This window comes from Lasioglossum baleicum, chromosome 17 (genome assembly GCF_051020765.1).
Source record: "Lasioglossum baleicum chromosome 17, iyLasBale1, whole genome shotgun sequence".
NCBI classification, from domain to species: domain Eukaryota; kingdom Metazoa; phylum Arthropoda; class Insecta; order Hymenoptera; family Halictidae; genus Lasioglossum; species Lasioglossum baleicum.
In genome coordinates this window covers 8,744,531-8,765,498 of record NC_134945.1, presented here as the reverse complement: position 1 = coordinate 8,765,498, position 20,968 = coordinate 8,744,531, and the positions used below count along the sequence as shown (strand labels likewise).

Below are 20,968 nucleotides of genomic sequence, written 5' to 3'. Positions count from 1 at the left end.
TTAAAATTACTTTAGTTGGCAAATGACTATATATATATATACGTACATATATACAAAATGAAATAATAACTATGCAGAAAAATTGTGTTTTTTTTTACGTAGACAACGTAACATGTACATTTTTATGTTTACAGTATTGTTAGGGATGATCTCCAATTTTATTAATGGAATGCCACATATTCTTCACACACAGAGGAAAGCATGTACATACGTGAGCCCTTTAAATACGAATTGCAGAAATATTTCACATTCTATGACATGATTAAATGCAAAATGCAAAAGGTATTTGTCAACTGATTTTTAGATTCAATAGAAGTATATTGTAATGACTAGACTGCGAATCTTTATGCAAAATAAAAAATGTCTGCATTAATTGGAAAAAAGCAGGAGATGATCTTAATAAACTAAATTCAATGATCTTAATAAACTGAAACTAATACCTTGATGCTCTTTAATTCTTTTAATATATTTATGAGCAAAAAGGGTAGGTGCGATTTGAAACAGTGAAACGATTAAAAGACTTTAAGAGTATTAATACGTTATTTTGACTACATTAAAATTATTAGTGAAGAATATAAATTAATATTTAGCTCCTATGTCCTGCAATTAATGCACAATTTTTTTATTTTCCACAAAGATCTGGATCTACAAATCTAAGCATGCACACTTCGCATTCGAAAGAAAATAAATTACAAGTTGACAGTGTATTTGTTATTTTTGAAACGCTTTTTACCGATCGCTGTATACGGAAGCATTAGCAAAAAGGTGGTATGCAAATCGTCGATTCTACGCTAGAGCTTCTGGCGCGTAGTACTTCCTTTCCATTTTGTTTTTGGGGTCAGTGGCCAGAATTGAAACAGGGGTAAGATTGATTAAAGTTGTAGTTTGAAAAGGCGGCCGCTCGCGAGGGAGTTTGTCGCAAAGAATGAAGGGGATTGTTAAGTGGACTGATAAAATACGAGAAGTTTTCTCTTCTCTCCTTCCCGGCCGCGTCCCAACCTACCCCGTTCCTCTTCGTTTTTTCGTCCTTTTACTTAAACCACGGAACAAGAGCGGCCCTTGGAAACGAGCTTCATTCGTTCTTGTCACCGCTTTTCACGTACAATAACCGTCGCGGCCGTGTAGCCGTGGCCCTCTTGAATATTTCATTTAGATAATTCCGCCCTCTCGAAAACCGGGATTATTAAGAAAAGTGAAACACGGAATTTATGGGTATTTGACCGGGGGAGACATTCAGCCGGAGAGTTCTTACCGGGAAATGGGCACGTCCATTAAACGCGAAAACAAACTCTGGCCTGTACATTTCGGGAGACAATGAGTCGCGCGCCGTACCGTCTCATTGTGACGGTAAGGAAATCCTAGAGAATGGCTGATAGTGATTCTTAGCCGTCGTTACTACACGCCCGGTTCGAACTAAGACCTCCGAGAGTCATAGAAAATATGACACGACACAACTCTCTTACGGTGTTCATAAAAAGCTATGCTAATGGTGTTTAAAACAATACAATGATTTTAAGCTTACACAGTACGTCTGGAAAACAACGGAGCTTCTTTAATTTAAAGGAAACTACGAACGCCATCTATTCAAACAAAACATATCCTGAAAGCTGTAACTTTCCTCTAGAAGACAAGACCACGATCACTGCAATCGATCAACGAATTGTCAAGTTATAGCGCATAAAGTGATACATAGTACCTTTAGTCTCCTCGTCACGAAAACACGACGGAACAAAGAGCAAATATTAAATTTTCTTTCAAGCTCGGTAAAACTTTCACGGGAACATTTAAATTGGTGAAAAAACTTTTTGGTGATGACTGCTTATCACGTACACATGTGTTCGAATGGTATAAGTGATTCCAGGACGGTCGTGATACTTTGGAAGACAATACAAATCCAAGCCGGCCAAAAAAGAAAAATCGCGATGAGTTGATGGAAAAAGTGCGTGAAATGATCAGGAATTCGTTCCATTCGTTCCACAGGGTCAAAATGTCAATGGTGAATATTATCTGGGTGTTATCACCGACGTGATATAAGGATAGACCTATCACCCAATGTATTTTGGTGGCCATCTTTGCTGAGGCCACATGGCCTCTTTTTCTTGTCATTTCCTGTATTACCAACTCGGTTTTGGAGCCCCAGGCAGGATCTCGACGGGGCTGCTGACAGCTAAAATAGGCTGACAGCACGAATGGGATATAGGAATCATATTCCTATATCCCATTTGTGCTGACAGCTTTCTTACAATTAGTGGTAGCACAGACGAGGTTACATCTCGTCGGTGGTGGTAGAGGAATTAAAATTAAAAAATAGCTATAGCCACTGCAGTCTCGCGAATACATAGAATGTTGTTTTGATTAGTTAATTTCCTCTCTGTACTTGGAATAAATAATAAACGAATGATTACTGTACGTACAATAATAAAGAATATGTATATATTTAACTGCAAAAGCCCGAAATGTTGCAAACAGCCAAATATTAAAATAATACAGTGATTATTGTTTTAAAACTGATAAAAATAATGGTAAAAGATCAACTATATATATCTAAACTCCTGTATGCTTTTGCGATATAATGACAAGTCAGATCAATAATATAGAGAATATTTTGAAAAAGAAATAATAATTGTATATTTAATAATAACGCATATATAATAACCGACACGACGCAACATATTGTAACGAAACCTCGCATAACAACTTAATATATTGTCCTTAAAATTTTTTGTTAACTGCGATCTTCTGAATATTTTTCCGTCCTTTGAAAAATTGTATTTTATAGCAGAAGGTTTAAAGAAACCAACAATTAACACTTTATGTTAATAAATTTCAAGATAAAAATAGCGTTTAATAGGAAACTCAATTTTCAACAACAATTATTATTTTGTTTGCTATCAATAAATAACAGTTTATTTAGTTAAATCGAAAAAACATTTATTCAGCTTTAAAATGATTATAGAAACAGGAAGCATTATATTTAAACAGAGATGAAATATTGAGATTGAATTAATCATGTATTGACTGACTCGACTCGTTTCGTTTACTTTTTCAGAATTGGACTGTATTTATATACATATATATTCGTCGATGCTGTAACGTGGAAAATAGCAAAAATACGCGCTGTGCATTACACGGCAGTAACAGTAAATTGGCAACTATGCGACGGATATTTTCGAATGTGTTTTGGCAACTACGCAATCGATATCTGAAATTCTATGTAATTTCTAAACTCACCACTCTAAATTGTAGAGGGCATACGAAAACCTCTGGTTTTTTTGCACAATCGGTAATTCATAGCGTGGACATGAAGTCCCATAAGATGATAGGTCTATCCTTATATCTCGTCGGTGGTGTTATGGAGCGTTTGTGGAAGAGAATCGTTCGAATGAGGCCCGAATATCGAGCGCCGCGAAGTTGGTTTTTGTTGCACGATAATGCACCGTCTCACAGGGCCATCGCTGTTCGTGAATTTTTGACGAAAAAACAAATCTACATGTTCCAACGCATCCTCCGTGTTCGCCTAACTTATCACCGTGTGACTATTTCCTGTTCTTTAAACTCAAACTGGCCATGAAAGGAACGTTTTATGACAATGCTATACAAGTCCAAAGTGCTGTGTGACGAGGGTCATTGAGGCGATTCCGCAGAATGAAATAAATAAATCTATGCTAGCATTGCTGCAACGTGCCCACTGGTGTATTGGCGCGGAAGGGGTGTATTTTGAATAAAGAAGAACAATATCGGCAAAATAACGAATTGTTTTTTTGTTATTTAAAAAGTTCCATTATTTTCCAGACATACTGTGTAGAGTCATTTCGGAACAGATGCGCACCACATTTTGTTTTCTGTTTAGTCCGATAAGGACTTTTCTGTTAAGTCCAGAAATGTATGATTGTTCGTGAGGTTTAGCGTAAATAGGTTCGTACAAAAAGACAAGGTTCTACTGTGTATCTCCTAACTGACGTGAAGGAAGTAATTTAACCACCATCGTTTTTGTAAGCATACGATGAATTGATAACCGAATTCGTTAAAAATACCACCCGGAACGAAGAATAACACTATTTCGAGTTCCTCGCGTCGTGGGAAGAAAAAGTATCGTGGTCAGCGTTAACGAAACCGTCCCCGGGGAACCAGCAGGCGGTATCAATCGAGTTACAAGTATCGGAGTACACCGAAACTAGAGAAACTTGCAATGGTTAAAAGAGGAGTCCCGAAGGACACCGGAAACTCAACCGAGGACTGAGCGAAGTTTCGCGAGGGAAACGCTGTTTCTTCCTAATATCAATGCAATTCTGTTCTTCCGCGGTGGCTCTTTGCCGCATAGTTCGCGCAAGAGGCTGTTGAAACAATTACGGTTTAATGGTCTGGTGACTTTTGTTGCCTGAGAATCGAGTAGACACGGGTTAGACCCATGGATATAGGAATATAGGGATGGAGCATGTCGTTGCGGGGTGGAAGTCATTTTCAGGGGGGACGAGGTAGAAGCATGGAATTATGGGTTGGAATTGCATCTTTTTCATTGGCTGTGTCCGGCGCAAGCGCAGTACGTCATAAATATTTTTGAAAACGTCACATATTCTCACAATACTCACGTTACTCTGGTCATCAGAGAGGGTTACATTATTTCTCCTCGATTTCTCAGTTCTGACTGCTGGGCTGCACTAAAAGGTTATGTAACTGTATGTAACCATTATGTAACGCATGCATAATGACGTACTGCGCTTGCGCCGGACACAGCCAATGAAAAAGATGCAATTCCTACCCATGATTCCATGCTTCTACCTCGTCCCCTCCGGAAAAGAAATCACCCCCCTTGCCCAAAATGCTAGCTCATGCTCCATCCCTATATTCCTATATCCATGGTTAGACCAGTAACTCTTACATTATTTTTACCAAAATTTTAACCCTGACTCAGAGTCACCACTAAAAATTGCTTTACCATTATCCAAAATATTGTTTACATTATCAAATATGTTGGTATCTAATCAATTACTAAATATGTAAGTATTGAACATGAGGTATTACACATATCAATTTTATACCCATAAAATGGAAAAAAATCATATAGAATGGAATAATTCTAGTTCGGAAGAAATGTTTTACTTTCGAGTTGATATAGCTCCGAGTGCAAAGGATTAAGTCTAAGAAACTACTCCATTGTTCGCTGAGTAATTATTACTTTTATTACATATAGCACCAATTGTTTACATTATCAAATATGTTGGTATCTAATCAATTACTAAATATGTAAGTATTGCATGAGGTATTACACATATCAATTTTATACCCATAAAATGGAAAAAAATCATATAGAATGGAATAATTCTAGTTCGGAAGAAATGTTTTACTTTCGAGTTGATATAGCTCCGAGTGCAAAGGATTAAGTCTAAGAAACTACTCCATTGTCCGCTGAGTAATTATTACTTTTATTACATACAGCACCAATTGTTTACATTATCAAATATGTTGGTATCTAATCAATTACTAAATATGTAAGTATTGCATGAGGTATTACACATATCAATTTTATACCCATAAAATGGAAAAAATCATATAGAATGGAATAATTCTAGTTCGGAAGAAATGTTTTACTTTCGAGTTGATATAGCTCCGAGTGCAAAGGATTAAGTCTAAGAAACTACTCCATTGTTCGCTGAGTAATTATTACTTTTATTACATACAGCACCAATTGTTTAGGTTTTTCATTTTTCATGTCTTTGCAATAGGCATTCTCGGTTCATTGATCTTAACCCGTTGCCCTATAATATCGTGTCTGACACTCGTGTTAAAGATTCTGAACAAAGTCTACTAAATATGTGTGCTATTAATTTCCTTTAAATCGAAATCTAATTTTACTTTGATTTTGTTAATGTACAGCCATTGGAGAATATATAGGCATACAATCTACATACAATATACATATAAATTTCTTCCTTTTTTTAAGAAATTACGAACTACAAGAAAGTTCTAACCACTAAAACCGTAAAATAAATCGCAGGGCAAAGGGTTAATTGTATAATATATGATAAACATTGTGTGGGTTGAAAGTCTGCCAGCACTTTCGCAGATAATAACAGAAAGATTTATGATGAAATAACTAATTACAGTCAGTTAAAAAAATCACCGTACACTCTTTCAAACAGAATGTAACATTCTTAAGATTGGTTCCACCGAATCGAGTTTCTAAATCACAATTATTTTTCTTCTAACATCTCAAGAGAACTCAGATCGTTTGATCGAATTTTAAAAGAGTCATTTATTTCTAAAGAGTGTCCTAATACATATGACCGGGGGTGTATTTAATCTTCGTATAAAACAGGGAACAAACGGTTATCCGAAGTCGGCGATCATTTCGGCCTGCTCTGTAGGAGTCGCACGAACACTCGAATCGCCTGTGTAAGATCAATAACGCACAGTACTTCTGTAAATACAGCAAGAAACGATGTCGTCAGTTTGCGACGGTTCCGTTGGTAGGCCAAAAACACGTCCAGGTCCGTTCAATGTAAGATAATCAGCAAGAAAGGTGGACCGTCATGGTACGGGAATCCAGAACTCGGTCTGAACCGTTCGTGGTCGCCTGCACGAGGACAACCCGCGTCGCATCGTGCACGATTTCAGTCACTCTGCAGGGAGTCACGTTCGATGAAACGTGCACGGCATCGTGCAATCGTCGGGCGTTGTCGTAACGTCAATAAATTTCAACCGATATAACGCCGCATCCGCGGAGTTAGATAGCAGCCAGGTACATATCGAGTTCTCGGGCCGGCCGGCCCGATTTCGCCTGTGAAATCGAATCGGACCGGGTAACGCACCCGCCCAATCGAAATCGTTACTCGTAGCTTTTGACCGGTTCGGGAAAAAAAATTCTCGAGAAAATGCGGTGCAGTTGGTCGACTTCGAATCGAACTCGAAAGGATTTTGATCGAAATCAGTGCTCTCCGATGGGCTTACGCGAAAATCTGGCCTCTAGATAGCTTTTGGCTAATATGCGCCAAACATTTTAATTGCCATTGATTTTCGCGGATCGAATCGGCCAGTTTGGTAGACTGCGTGAATACAACTTCACAACTCTATGCAGTCATTTCCAGAGATGTTGAAATGTTTGTTACAGTTGACGACTGTACGTTCGTCATTATTATGCTTCGTACAGACTAGAACATTCCGACGAACTGCGCCGCGAACCGCGCATTTCGACAAACATTTCGACGAACGTTTCGACGAATGGCGATCGGAACGGATTTGTGTTATTTCCAGATTTTCTTGCGAACAACTATGGGAGCTGCAGCGGTATATACTGCACAAAGAAATACAGAAAATGTTGGCACTTTATTTAGATGTAATGTTCAGGTCTCTACGAAGCATCAGATTCGAGATTAAATGACTTGAATATTTGGATATTTTATGACATTTCGACGAACATTTCGGCGAACATTTCGGCGAACATTTCGACGAACGTTGCCACGAACGCCGCCACGAACTTCGCCGCGCGCATTTCGGCACGCATTCACGCGAACGGTCGATCCATCAGCTATGGGAACGCCGCCGCGCGCATTTTGGCGAACATTTCGACGAACGGCGCCATGAACGCCGCCGCGCGCATGTTTGCGCGCACGAACGCGAACGGGCTGGCACTTACAAATCTGTTTGCAGGACAGATAGCATATCCTAAATATTCATAATATAATTTATAAATGTCAAGAAATGTACATAAATTTATAAACAAAGACATCGGTGATTTAAATTATATATTGTAGTAAATTAAATTAAATTATAATTTGTCTCAAATTATTAAAGATGCCCTTGCTATGAAAACATTGCATTTTTTCCCTGATATTTTACGCGAATTCTGAACATTTTCGGTAATCTTGCACACCCCTGCAGAAATCCCGAAAAAATTCACGGGAAACCCGAACACCACCGGAAATCCCGAATATTCTCTGAAAAAACTCAGGATTTTTGGGATCCCGTTCCGACATGATACGAGGCTTCCCATCTCGTTCCCGGCATCGGGATTCGGGAATTCCCGGGTTTTAGCGGGGTTGCCTCAAACTTTTTCTATAAGAACTCTATTTCTCTCGATATTGAATAAAATGTGTGTCTCTTGACAGTAGCAGCATCATCGCGCAGCCCAATGACGTTCGTCGAAATGTTCGTCGAAATGTGCGGTTCGCAGCAAGGTTCAAGGCGCTGTTCGCGGCGCGGTTCGTCGAAATGTTCTAGTCTGTACGAAGCAGTAGCTTTTGACCGGTTCGGAAAAAAAAATTCTCGAGAAAGTGCGGTGCAGTTGGTCGACTTCGAATCGAACTCGAAAGGATTTTGATCGAAATCAGTGCTCTCCGATGGGCTTACGCGAAAACCTGGCCTCTAGATAGCTTTTGGCTAATATGCGCCAAACATTTTAATTGCCATTGATTTTCGCGGATCGAATCGGCCAGTTTGGTAGACTGCGTGAATACAACTTCACAACTCTATGCAGTCATTTCCAGAGATGTTGAAATGTTTGTTACAGTTGACTACTGTACGTTCGTCATTATTAGACAGCGGATTTTATGCATTTACGACAAAAATTAGTAGGTTCAATTTAAAAAAGTAAAACCATATTAGAAAAATTTTAAAATACTGTTACATTATTTTCAATCTATTGAACATATTAAGAAAGAATATAAACTTCCACTTCACTCGAGTTTGTTGCAATTCAGGTACAAAGTTTTTATTTTGCATAAACATCCGCGCTATCTAGTCATTATAAAACACTTTTATAGAATACATGCATCAGTTGACGACTGTACGTTCGTCATTATTAGACAGCGGATTTTATGCATTTACGACAAAAATTAGTAGGTTCAATTTAAAAAAGTAAGACCATATTAGAAAAATTTTAAAATACTGTTACATTATGTTCAATCTATTGAACATATTAAGAAAGAATATAAACTTCCACTTCACTCGAGTTTGTTGCAATTCAGGTACAAAGTTTTTATTTTGCATAAACATCCGCGCTATCTAGTCATTATAAAACACTTTTATAGAATACATGCATCAGTTGACGACTGTACGTTCGTCATTATTAGACAGCGGATTTTATGCATTTACGACAAAAATTAGTAGGTTCAATTTAAAAAAGTAAAACCATATTAGAAAAATTTTAAAATACTGTTACATTATTTTCAATCTATTGAACATATTAAGAAAGAATATAAACTTCCACTTCACTCGAGTTTGTTGCAATTCAGGTACAGAGTTTTTATTTTGCATAAACATCCGCGCTATCTAGTCATTATAAAACACTTTTATAGAATACATGCATCAGTTGACGACTTCGTCATTATTAGACAGCGGATTTTATGCATTTATGACAAAAATTAGTAGGTTCAATTTAAACAAGTAAAACCATATTAGAAAAATTTTAAAATACTGTTACATTATGTTCAATCTATTGAACATATTAAGAAAGAATATAAACTTCCACTTCACTCGAGTTTGTTGCAATTCAGGTACAAAGTTTTTATTTTGCATAAACATCCGCGCTATCTAGTCATTATAAAACACTTTTATAGAATACATGCATCAGTTGACGACTGTACGTTCGTCATTATTAGACAGCGGATTTTATGCATTTACGACAAAAATTAGTAGGTTCAATTTAAACAAGTAAAACCATATTAGAAAAATTTTAAAATACTGTTACATTATTTTCCATCTATTGAACATATTAAGAGAGAATATAAACTTCCACTTCACTCGAGTTTGTTGCAATTCAGGTACAGAGTTTTTATTTTGCATAAACATCCGCGCTATCTAGTCATTATAAAACACTTTTATAGAATACATGCATCAGTTGACGACTGTACGTTCGTCATTATTAGACAGCGGATTTTATGCATTTACGACAAAAATTAGTAGGTTCAATTTAAAAAAGTAAAACCATATTAGAAAAATTTTAAAATACTGTTACATTATTTTCAATCTATTGAACATATTAAGAAAGAATATAAACTTCCACTTCACTCGAGTTTGTTGCAATTCAGGTACAGAGTTTTTATTTTGCATAAACATCCGCGCTATCTAGTCATTATAAAACACTTTTATAGAATACATGCATCAGTTGACGACTGTACGTTCGTCATTATTAGACAGCGGATTTTATGCATTTACGACAAAAATTAGTAGGTTCAATTTAAACAAGTAAAACCATATTAGAAAAATTTTAAAATACTGTTACATTATTTTCCATCTATTGAACATATTAAGAGAGAATATAAACTTCCACTTCACTCGAGTTTGTTGCAATTCAGGTACAGAGTTTTTATTTTGCATAAACATCCGCGCTATCTAGTCATTATAAAACACTTTTATAGAATACATGCATCAGTTGACGACTGTACGTTCGTCATTATTAGACAGCGGATTTTATGCATTTACGACAAAAATTAGTAGGTTCAATTTAAAGAAGTAAAACCATATTAGAAAAATTTTAAAATACTGTTACATTATTTTCAATCTATTGAACATGTTAAGAAAGAATATAAACTTCCACTTCACTCGAGTTTGTTGCAATTCAGGTACAAAGTTTTTATTTTGCATAAACATCCGCGCTATCTAGTCATTATAAAACACTTTTATAGAATACATGGATCAATTGACGACTGTACGTTCGTCATTATTAGACAGCGGATTTTATGCATTTACGACAAAAATTAGTAGGTTCAATTTAAAAAAGTAAAACCATATTAGAAAAATTTTAAAATACTGTTACATTATGTTCAATCTATTGAACATATTAAGAAAGAATATAAACTTCCACTTCACTCGAGTTTGTTGCAATTCAGGTACAAAGTTTTTATTTTGCATAAACATCCGCGCTATCTAGTCATTATAAAACACTTTTATAGAATACATGCATCAGTTGACGACTGTACGTTCGTCATTATTAGACAGCGGATTTTATGCATTTATGACAAAAATTAGTGGGTTCAATTTAAAAAAGTAAAACCATATTAGAAAAATTTTAAAATACTGTTACATTATTTTCCATCTATTGAACATATTAAGAAAGAATATAAACTTCCACTTCACTCGAGTTTGTTGCAATTCAGGTACAAAGTTTTTATTTTGCATAAACATCCGCGCTATCTAGTCATTATAAAACACTTTTATAGAATACATGCATCAGTTGACGACTGTACGTTCGTCATTATTAGACAGCGGATTTTATGCATTTACGACAAAAATTAGTAGGTTCAATTTAAAGAAGTAAAACCATATTAGAAAAATTTTAAAATACTGTTACATTATTTTCCATCTATTGAACATATTAAGAGAGAATATAAACTTCCACTTCACTAGAGTTTGTTGCAATTCAGGTACAAAGTTTTTATTTTGCATAAACATCCGCGCTATCTAGTCATTATAAAACACTTTTATAGAATACATGGATCAATTGACGAATACTCGACATAGCAATCATAACAACGCACAACGATAACAAATAAACTAAAAATTAGCTGTTATTTTTTCACTGTTTCTATATTAATTAATTATTGTAACATTCTGTTGAATAACATTAAAAATTCAGTCTGATATTAATCAAATTAATTTGAGACGCCCACGCCTCATTCAGCGCATCCCTTAATTCAGTCACTGAGCTCTGCACTGTTCGCAACTGCTATGAATTTTGAGTGCAACGCTACCCCAAAGGTATACGATGGAATTTACATCGCGGAAGAAGCATGGCCATGTTAAAACAAAATGTAAACCGGAGTTGGTGAAAAATTTAACTAACCATTGACGAATAAATTTCTATTTCAATCGTTAGTCGCAATTAACAATTAAACTCCTACTTTAGTCGTTAATTGCGGATAACGATTACATTCTTTTCAATTGTTATCGTCAATCGGATAATTGATTAATGCCTAACTCTGATGTAAACGTAGCTGAGTAGATAGCACATTCTACGAATAGCAACAAAATATAAACGCAGATGCAACGAAGCAACTTAGTACTTAGTATTTTCAAATGAAGATGGCTTCATAGAATCTTGTACAGTGTATTACAATTGCAAAAGCATTTGACGCCGCCTATCACTGTTTACAATTCTACAACGATACGAAGTTCCACGAGTCGAAAGAGTTCAAGCTTTATAATGTCTGCCGTTATTTATGCGATTCCAATCACGGCTGTGGATAAAAAGTATCGCGTTAAAGCCACGCCGCGAGCCTTTTCGCGGCTTTAAAATGGAAACGGCAGTATTCGAGGAAATAAAGTATTATAATGCGAAATTGAGATTGTACACATTCTGGTAGCAGTTTCTGAAACGGAAGCCACGTAGATGAGAAATGGTAAAAAGGGAGCAGTAGGCGACGCGGAGCGGCGAGTGAACGGATGAGAAAAGCGAAGGAGGGAAACGTTGAAGGGAAATGTTGAAAAAAGAGCGGTGAGTGTGGATGTACGTGACTGGAAATCGAATGCGGCAACTGTTGAATGGATGGCTTACCGATGAAGAACACGGCTGCCTAATTCGATTCGGTGGAAATTGTTTTTAGCTGTTTTCGTCTTGCGCCCGTGCGACGTCTATTTAACCAAGCCACGCTCCACCTAATGGAGACTAACTCTCTCGATTTCTCGAAACGGTTACTCTGCAACTGTTACGATTTTCAAGCCATCTGTTGGTGTTTCTCGCAGACCATTCTCATCGGGGTTCTCTCAGATGAAGTACTCAAGTATTTCCGTAATGTGGGGGAAAATGGCTACGGAGAGTAAAACTCTCTTTTCCCTACATCTCTAAATCAATTCCTAGAACTCGATGAGAATGTATTCTCGTCAGCGAGACAGACAAAATCGTCAATCTTTCTCATATTTTTATAATCTGAGGATTTGAAGAAACATTCTTCATGAAAGGTGAAAGTAAGAGCATTTTTCTCCGTTTTGCAACGTTTAACATGTGAAATACAAAGCCACCGGGATTATACATAGAAAAATTAGAAAATATGTAATTCCATGACTTTTGCACGTACACTAGACAAACTACAAAAAGCATAGCACGCACCATACATTGTACAGTCTCTACACGGTGTTAAATTAAATTTTTGAACTTTACTGACGTCATTTTGAAACTTCCCCACTGTCTGTAGTCGCCATATTGTTTTAACTTCAATGTAACGCCCATATCTCACATGTTAGAAGTTATGTATGCTAGTGCTCGATGTAGTTTCACGAAGCACACCACTAAGGGAATAGTTAAATAAAGAATGAAAAGAAATATAAAAAAATTAAAAATCATAAATATTTATTCAAGTAGAATGTATCATTTCACAGTTGACTCGTTAGATACCGTTAAACTATTCATATTCTGTTGGTTCTGGATTGTCCTACCCCTTATTCCGTAACAGTGAACAAATCAAAACCGCGGGCTCTTTTTCACTCGGCGTATCGATCAGCGAATCCGGGATCGAGAGATTAACTACAGGTCCGGGGACGAGTCACGGGGCAAAGAGCAGGTGGTACCATAAACATAAATCATCATAACATGCGGCAGATAGGGCGGCAACGAGCGGGGTGGGGATGGTGGGCGTTATCAATGCTAAACATGCGCATAAAAACTGTCCCGCGTGATATGATGCGTGATTCATAGGACAATTAATTCCCGGCGATAGAACAGGTACCAGAAGCCTTGCTCCATGTTCGGTGGCACTGTTTCCATGGTTCGTTAAATTCTCTGTTTCCGATAATATTGTCCAGATTAGTTATAAACAGAGTTGAGCATTAATCAATTAAAATTTTAACCAAGATTGATTGATTAATGTGTACGATTAAAAAAGGTAATCATTGAAAAATCGACGATTGATTCAGTCGACATTATGAAATTGGTCATCGAACAAAATGGAAAATATTTGATCGATTGAAGTTCATTTCCTTAAAGAAATTGTTATTTCACCTGAAAATACCGAAATTACTTTCTTGCCAACCCAATATATGTTAATAAACTCTATTTTCATAAATAAAATTCGCATGCGCTCACTCTTTAGTAGTGCTCCGATGCTCGATCTCTAATTGAAAGTGCATAAAATTATGATTGCATAAGTTCGTGCCCGATTTGAGAATAAAATTTAATGGTTAAATTTTAAAGAATACAACTTTATTAATCAATTATGCATATAGTCACCATTCTCTTCTCATTGTAGAAAATTTAACCATTTTTTAACTTTAATTTAACCAATCTTTAACCAAATCTTAAAAATTTAACCATTGAATTTTATTTTCAAATCGGGCACGAACTTATGCAATCATCTAATATATTCCTGTGAAACAAATGGGGGGTATATATGTAAGTATATAGTACGGTTAATAATCCGATGAAAATCAAGAATAACAAAATTGCGTTGGTGGGCTCATATTCGAGAAAAGTATCAAGCACAAGTAACAGTATCCTTAAATTCGTCTAATGTCTGTTTATAAATGTATAAAATCAGCAGTCTACTAATGTATGAGTACCTAATGAATTTTTAAGGCCAATTATCTGAAAAATGAAGCCGACAAAGGAATTTCATTATTTTCCTGTACTATTTCGCTGACCTCGCTTATACCATTAATTTTGGCTCAGCCTGTATACTGGTGCAATCATTTCATTTGGACGTTTCAGTGACAACAGATTCACATCTCTGTATAATATAGAAACTGTTGACGATAAAATGTTGGTTTGCAGCCGGAAGAGAATTGGATGGTGATTCGAGGGGCTACAGAAGCGCGGAGGAGCAGGCACGCGAATTGACGCGCAGCATTCGCCGTGAAGTGAACAAACTTTCGGAGCAGTGGAACGCCCTAATCGAACGTAGCGATGCGTGGAAGCGGAAACTCGACGACACCGCTAACGTGAGTACTTTACCCTTCCTACCCTCTTTCGCCTACATAGAAAGCCACTTACCCTCCGAGCATACTACCCGATATGAATACAAATATTTTGATTCCGTCAAAGGCTGCGGACTATCGCAAACCGGTGAACGTCCCGTCGCTTTAATTCTCTGGAAAACGTTCGTGAGCTTTGACAAAATTTAGTAAAAATTCTACCATATCGAACATTTCATCAATTTCGATTAAAAATGTCTCTTTCATGTAAAATAGAATGGTATATTACACGTTTATATTATAGCTATTCCCTTTTTATTGGCGGAAGGTGAGTGGCTTCAGTCTGTATGTGGAATCTTTAATGTTGTAGTTGATTCCTGGTTCACCTTGATCTCTAGTTTATTTGTGTATAAACTTTCTGCAGGAAACTGATCATGATAACACCGATTTTATTAACTTGACAAGCATTTCCTCTGTCAAGATCGTTGATCTTTTTAATATGTGTATTTGTAATGTTTTTTAATTTCATACACGTGATCGCGACGTTAACCAAACTTCAATTGAAAATTTGTTCTATCCTGCATTTATACCTGTGTACTTGCTCTCGTCGAATGACGATCTTAGAAAGATACCACTAGGCCAGGGGTCGGCAACCTTTTGAGTCGAAAGAGTCAAAAATTACAATTTACAAAATTTCAAAGTTTTTAAAGAGCCACAAAATTTTTTCTTGCCAACAATAAATAGTACTCGCATAAATAAAGTTTCTTGATAAAAAAAACCTAATATATTTATTCATAAGAAAAAATATCTGTTTATTCATATATAAGTAGTGTTTTTCACAACAAATTAGATAATATATATGTATATTGTATGTACATACATAACTTTGAGAAGATAATACGCTTCTAACTATTTTACTTGAAACAGCAAACTATACGTCACAGCCAAAGCGCTGGTAAAGACGCCAAATTGTCTTGCGTCGAAAGCGAATTAAAACCTACATAGAAACATCCGACGACGGCGTCATTCGAAAGCTTCCGACGGACTGACGACAGTGACGACTCGTGTCACGGGGGAGGGGTGCGGTGAAAAGCGAGTACAAGTGGCTGAGAGATAGAATCGGTGCCTAATCCTCGTTAATCAGTTCAGAACGATTTTTAAATGTTTTTTTTTTTTATAAAATAAATAATATTTGCGTATGGAACTAAAGAGCCGCAGCTTCACATCCAAAGAGCCGCATGTGGCTCGCGAGCCGCAGGTTGCCGACCCCTGCACTAGGCCAACATGACAAATGCTGGGAAACGTGCTATGAAAATTATTATCGAAATCATTACAATTAAATAGCGGATTTGATATGCGTTTACGACTTATAAAGGTGTCCCAAAAGAACAAAATTGAAATATTCGTACAGTAAACAATACAATATATCGCACCTCCGCAAGAAAAATATGTATGAAGTGCCCCAACATGCACGAAAAGCGTCACATCTCTATCACGCAGTTTATCCACCTGAGGGGGAATTTAAAAGAAGCTTAAACTATTCCAATACAAGTTTTATAGTATTCTTTATGTTGATTTTTTTCAAATGTTGCATTTTTGAGTTATGTCACTTTTCTTGTGGGGGCGCGATATGAACATGCCAATATGTTGATATAATATAACTTAAAGGAGTAAACTCCTTTTTCCGGGATTGCAAGGGTGCGGGATTCGCGTTCTCATTTCTCGATAATATAAAAATGGGGTTTTCCAGTAGTCATAAGCGCTAAATAAAAGATCAATCTAGGGCGCTATCACCCTCAAAAGTCCTATTTTTTCGTTTACGAAGCGTAATTTGCATTATTCGCAAGCATACAACTGCGCATGTAGCTATTTTCCTAGCTACATGCTGCCAAATAATGCAATTTACGCCACGTAAACGAAAAAATAGAACTTTTGAGGGCGATAGCGCCCTAGGTCGATTTTGTATCTAGCGTTTTTGACTACCGAAAACCTCCATTTTCGTATTATCGAGAATTGAGAACGCGAATTCCGCATCCTTGCAATCCTGGAAACGAGTCTACCGCCTTAATGAGTACCTTGAAATTACTTTATATAAGTTCTGTTAAGTTACACTATTTCATCGAAGACGAATTTTAATTCAGAAAATGTTAGTTTAATATATCTAGTTTTTAATAAAATCACACATAATTTCCAGACCTTTGATATGTGGGGCACATAGAAATCAATTGATTGACAACATCTATGAAATTGAATTCTTTTCGTGTTATTTTTAAGCTATAACGATCAAAAGGTGCATAACGATCTAGGGTCTAACATAATTTCCGTTCTACAGACGTTTATAGTTCATACGTGGACTACGCGTAAAAGCATAATCGCCGGTGTAGTATTGTTAGAAAAATAGCAAATGTAAAGACGAGGTGGGAAATAGTCGTTGCACTTAGTAAGTTGTTCACGCAACGAAGTTAAAAAGCACTTCCGCTCTCGAACAAAGGGCACTTCACCCACCATCGTTAAATTTAACGCGAAACAATCTTGAACTACCACCTAAACTCTAAATTTTATTCGACAACACTTCGAGGAGGGAAGTTTGAATTGCTTTTTCACAGAACTATAGATTGACCAATAATAAATGCTAATGCTTCTACAGGATGGAGAAGTGTTCTACGTAAAGAGAACTTTGATAAAACATTATCCATAAAATCACGATCATTCCTATGTTGTTTAAATCGATCTTAATTGAACAAGTAGTTTGCGGATTCTAATTTTCTTTTATTCTCGAATTATTTTGCTAATTTCGTTTAAGGAATTCTTCGGTAAACGTCGTTTATTTCTGTCACAGAGAAACACTTTATGCCGTTATGACAAAAATTAATAGGCCAAATACAAACGAGAAACGACATTAGAAAAATACAAGGATGTCGTTCTATTATTTTCGACTGTTTAAGATGTTTAAAAGAGAAAATACAGTTTCATGCAATTTCGGTTTCTTACAATCAACTTGGACAATTTTTATTTTGTATAAAGATTTGCTGCAGTCTACTTATTAGTAACTACTATTTTTTTTATTCTCACAAATTATCGCGTATGAATTAGCGGGAAAACCCAACGATCTATAATTCTCAGCGTTTCAATAATGCTGAGAATTTTAATAATTCTGTTTACGTAACCTTGTGTGACCTTGAAGATCATTATGTCGTGTAGGAATGTTTTCTTTTGGCACACGCTTTTACGTGATATAAAGAAGTACACTCCATTTAGAAAATTGAAGGTCATCATCATTTCTAACAAAAAATAATGCAGATAGAATAAATTAAAGATAGAAAAACCAGTAGAACTTTTTCCTTTTTCACGTAGTTCTCTTTATAAGACCTTTACCCTTGATAAAGTGGAACCAGAAAATTTTTTTGACTTTTAATAAAACAGATCTATGCAACTCCTTGCAAAATGATGTGTAATTAAAAAAAAAGTAACTTCCACAAGTTCGAAAAACGAGAAACACGTTTTTCGCTGATGTTTATTAATGAAAGATAATGAAACCACTTCAATTGTCAAATTTTAGAACAAATTCGTTTATTTTGGTTCGACAGTTTGTTCAATTTTTTCGAGAACCGTTTATTTTAGGAAAAAAAATAATAGGACATAAAAGACACAGCCTGTCCAGATCTACAGGTTTTGTCTGACATATTTTTCGTCGCGGTAAATAATGTCTACGGTATTCGAGAGAAAAACGATTTTATACATATTCAATTGATCATTTTAATGTTCAAGGGCAATTTTCGTCAAGCGTAAATAAGAACCACCCTAGTGAACACCCTGTATATGGGTTTCGGTACAGCTTGGCTGACGTGATACCGGTATCACAATAATATCGGTCTGAAATCCCTGAATGTGAAGGAGAGGGTGGTTTCGCTGCACCGCACCGGTTCAAATGATCCTCCCACTCCAGCGTCTCGCCGTATCACTTTATTATTGCCGGTACAATTTTCTCTATCGCTGGGACGTTCCATTTGTCGAAATACTTTTTGCTCAGGAGGGAAAACTAGCCGGCCCCGTTGTCCCCTGTATCGGTTAACGCCGGCAAAAGACGTGTACCCGGGAAAAGTCTGTCCCGTGGCAAAGGCGATTTTTCGCTAGCTTCTTCCGGGCAACGATCCGCTTCTGGAACTAATGACGACGAAATTCCAACGTTCTACTCCCTTTGACACAACAAATTACCTTCGTTTTCTACGATCCACCTTCTACCGGTACGAAAATATATATACGTATACATTATTAGCTTTGTCAACGAGACAGGGCTAGTGATTATCTGCCGGAGAAAATGGATCTTCGATAGATATTTTACAGTTTCCGAGAACACCGATTTTCCTCTTATAAATTGCTGCTGGCGCGCAAGGGTCCCTTCAAGGAAGATGTTTGAGTTTATCGTTGGTCCGTTGGGCAACTTAATGGAAAAAAATCTTCTCTCTTAATTTTCATCGATAAAAAAATTTTAATGAACCGAAGTACTTTATCGTATGGACTAAATAAAACGGGTTGTAATTCGCAATAACGATTACTTTTCGCGTGTCCAATGGATGAGCACTTAAACTTGATGTCTGTTGAAATTAGTATCCGAAAAAATTGGTATTTCACTTCCTTAGTGCTTTCTCTATATGCAGGCTATGTCATTGTTAAGTTCTTGCATTCCAGAACACACAATTATAACAGTATTCGATGGTTCTGAAATTATAATAACTGCTTGAGCTCTTTGAGTGTATTAATCTCCTTTAAACCGAAATAAAATTCTACTTTGTTGTAGTCGACACATAGCCTTTGGAGAAAACACAGTCGTGCAATAAATATGAATCTCGTTATTTTTCTATGAAATACTGAACGATCAGGAATTTCGAATCACTACAACCACAAAATAAATATTAGAGCAATGGGTTGATAAAGCATACCAGGTTTTGAATTAAGATAGTCTCTATACTACTCTTTTGCGAAATTCTTAAAATTGCCATATAGTCAGAGCGTCAAACTAGGGAGACCCTTCACGCAAAATCGCTTATTTATTCATACAAGTCTCGAAAGCATTCTACAAATGTATTCTTATGGGAGAATCCATCTTTTTCGAACGATGAACAACGTGGGTTCGCGATCCCTCCGCAAAGCATCAGATCGATACACAAGGATTTATTACCCCGCGACAGGGCCGACGTTCACGATGCATCGATAATCGCGTTCGATACATCCTCTGGGGACCAGCGTCGACGAAACTGGAAGTGTAAATCGGTGCTGCACGGTTGTCGTAGTTTAACGTCGTCGGTGAAATGTATTCTTTTTTTTCTTTTCCCCGTCTCTCTATCTCTGTCCCTCTCGTTTATCTTTCCCCTTTGTATCTTTTTTTTTCTAGTTTTCCTTTCCTTGACAGCGTGATTCTGATTTCATAAACGATTTACGATTTGCATCTCGCTCGTGACAGACTGTCTTCGTCAGAGGCATCGCTCGCGGTACAATGGAATTCGTGATACGCGTACGCAATACCGCCTCCTTTGTATGTACGCGCAGGTATACGCGATGGCCGATGGTATCGATACCAAGCAACGTCGTTTCATCGCGCGCTGCGCGATTGTTGCTTGAGGGATATTCTGTGCGAGGCTCGCGTAACCGTGACCATAGAAACAGAGGATGCGTTGGGAACACCATAATTACATTGACGCGGCCAATGTGCACCACCAACGGACGCCAAATGGAAATTTAATGTGAAACACGGCACACCGAGTAAAGTGGATTTCGGGAAACAAATATTTATAGATATCAGCTACTTGAATAAGTTTCTGTCGTTCTTTTGAAGTGCTTTGCTTGGATAGAAAGCTAAAGAATATTTCATTCGCAGTATTTCCCATCGTCAGCTAGTACCTTTTCCCACTTTTCACGTAATAAGTGAAATTCTGTGACAGAGGAAATTCAGTTCGCGTGTCCAAGTATTCAGTAATAAAGTTCTATGTAAGAGTATAATAAAAAATGAATACTGAAAAAGAGTTTACCTAAAACTTCCAGGAAAAATGTGTTACTTTCAAGATTATTTGTGTACGTTATGTTTATTAACCCTCATACGCTCCTCAGGAATAGTTGCATAAAAGAGACTACG

The 20,968-nt window shown here is 36.7% G+C and overlaps 1 protein-coding gene across 12 annotated transcripts in view; it reads left to right on the top strand.

Moving 5' to 3' along the window:
* LOC143217586 (dystrophin, isoforms A/C/F/G/H) overlaps nt 1-20,968 on the top strand; it is a 1,095,306-nt gene that overhangs the window by 929,207 nt on the left and 145,131 nt on the right. For all 12 annotated transcript variants that reach the window (XM_076442046.1, XM_076442049.1, XM_076442042.1 and 9 more), the window contains one exon: nt 14,699-14,865. In XM_076442046.1, the coding sequence (XP_076298161.1) occupies nt 14,699-14,865 (167 nt within the window). The remainder of the gene's footprint in view (nt 1-14,698; nt 14,866-20,968) is intronic.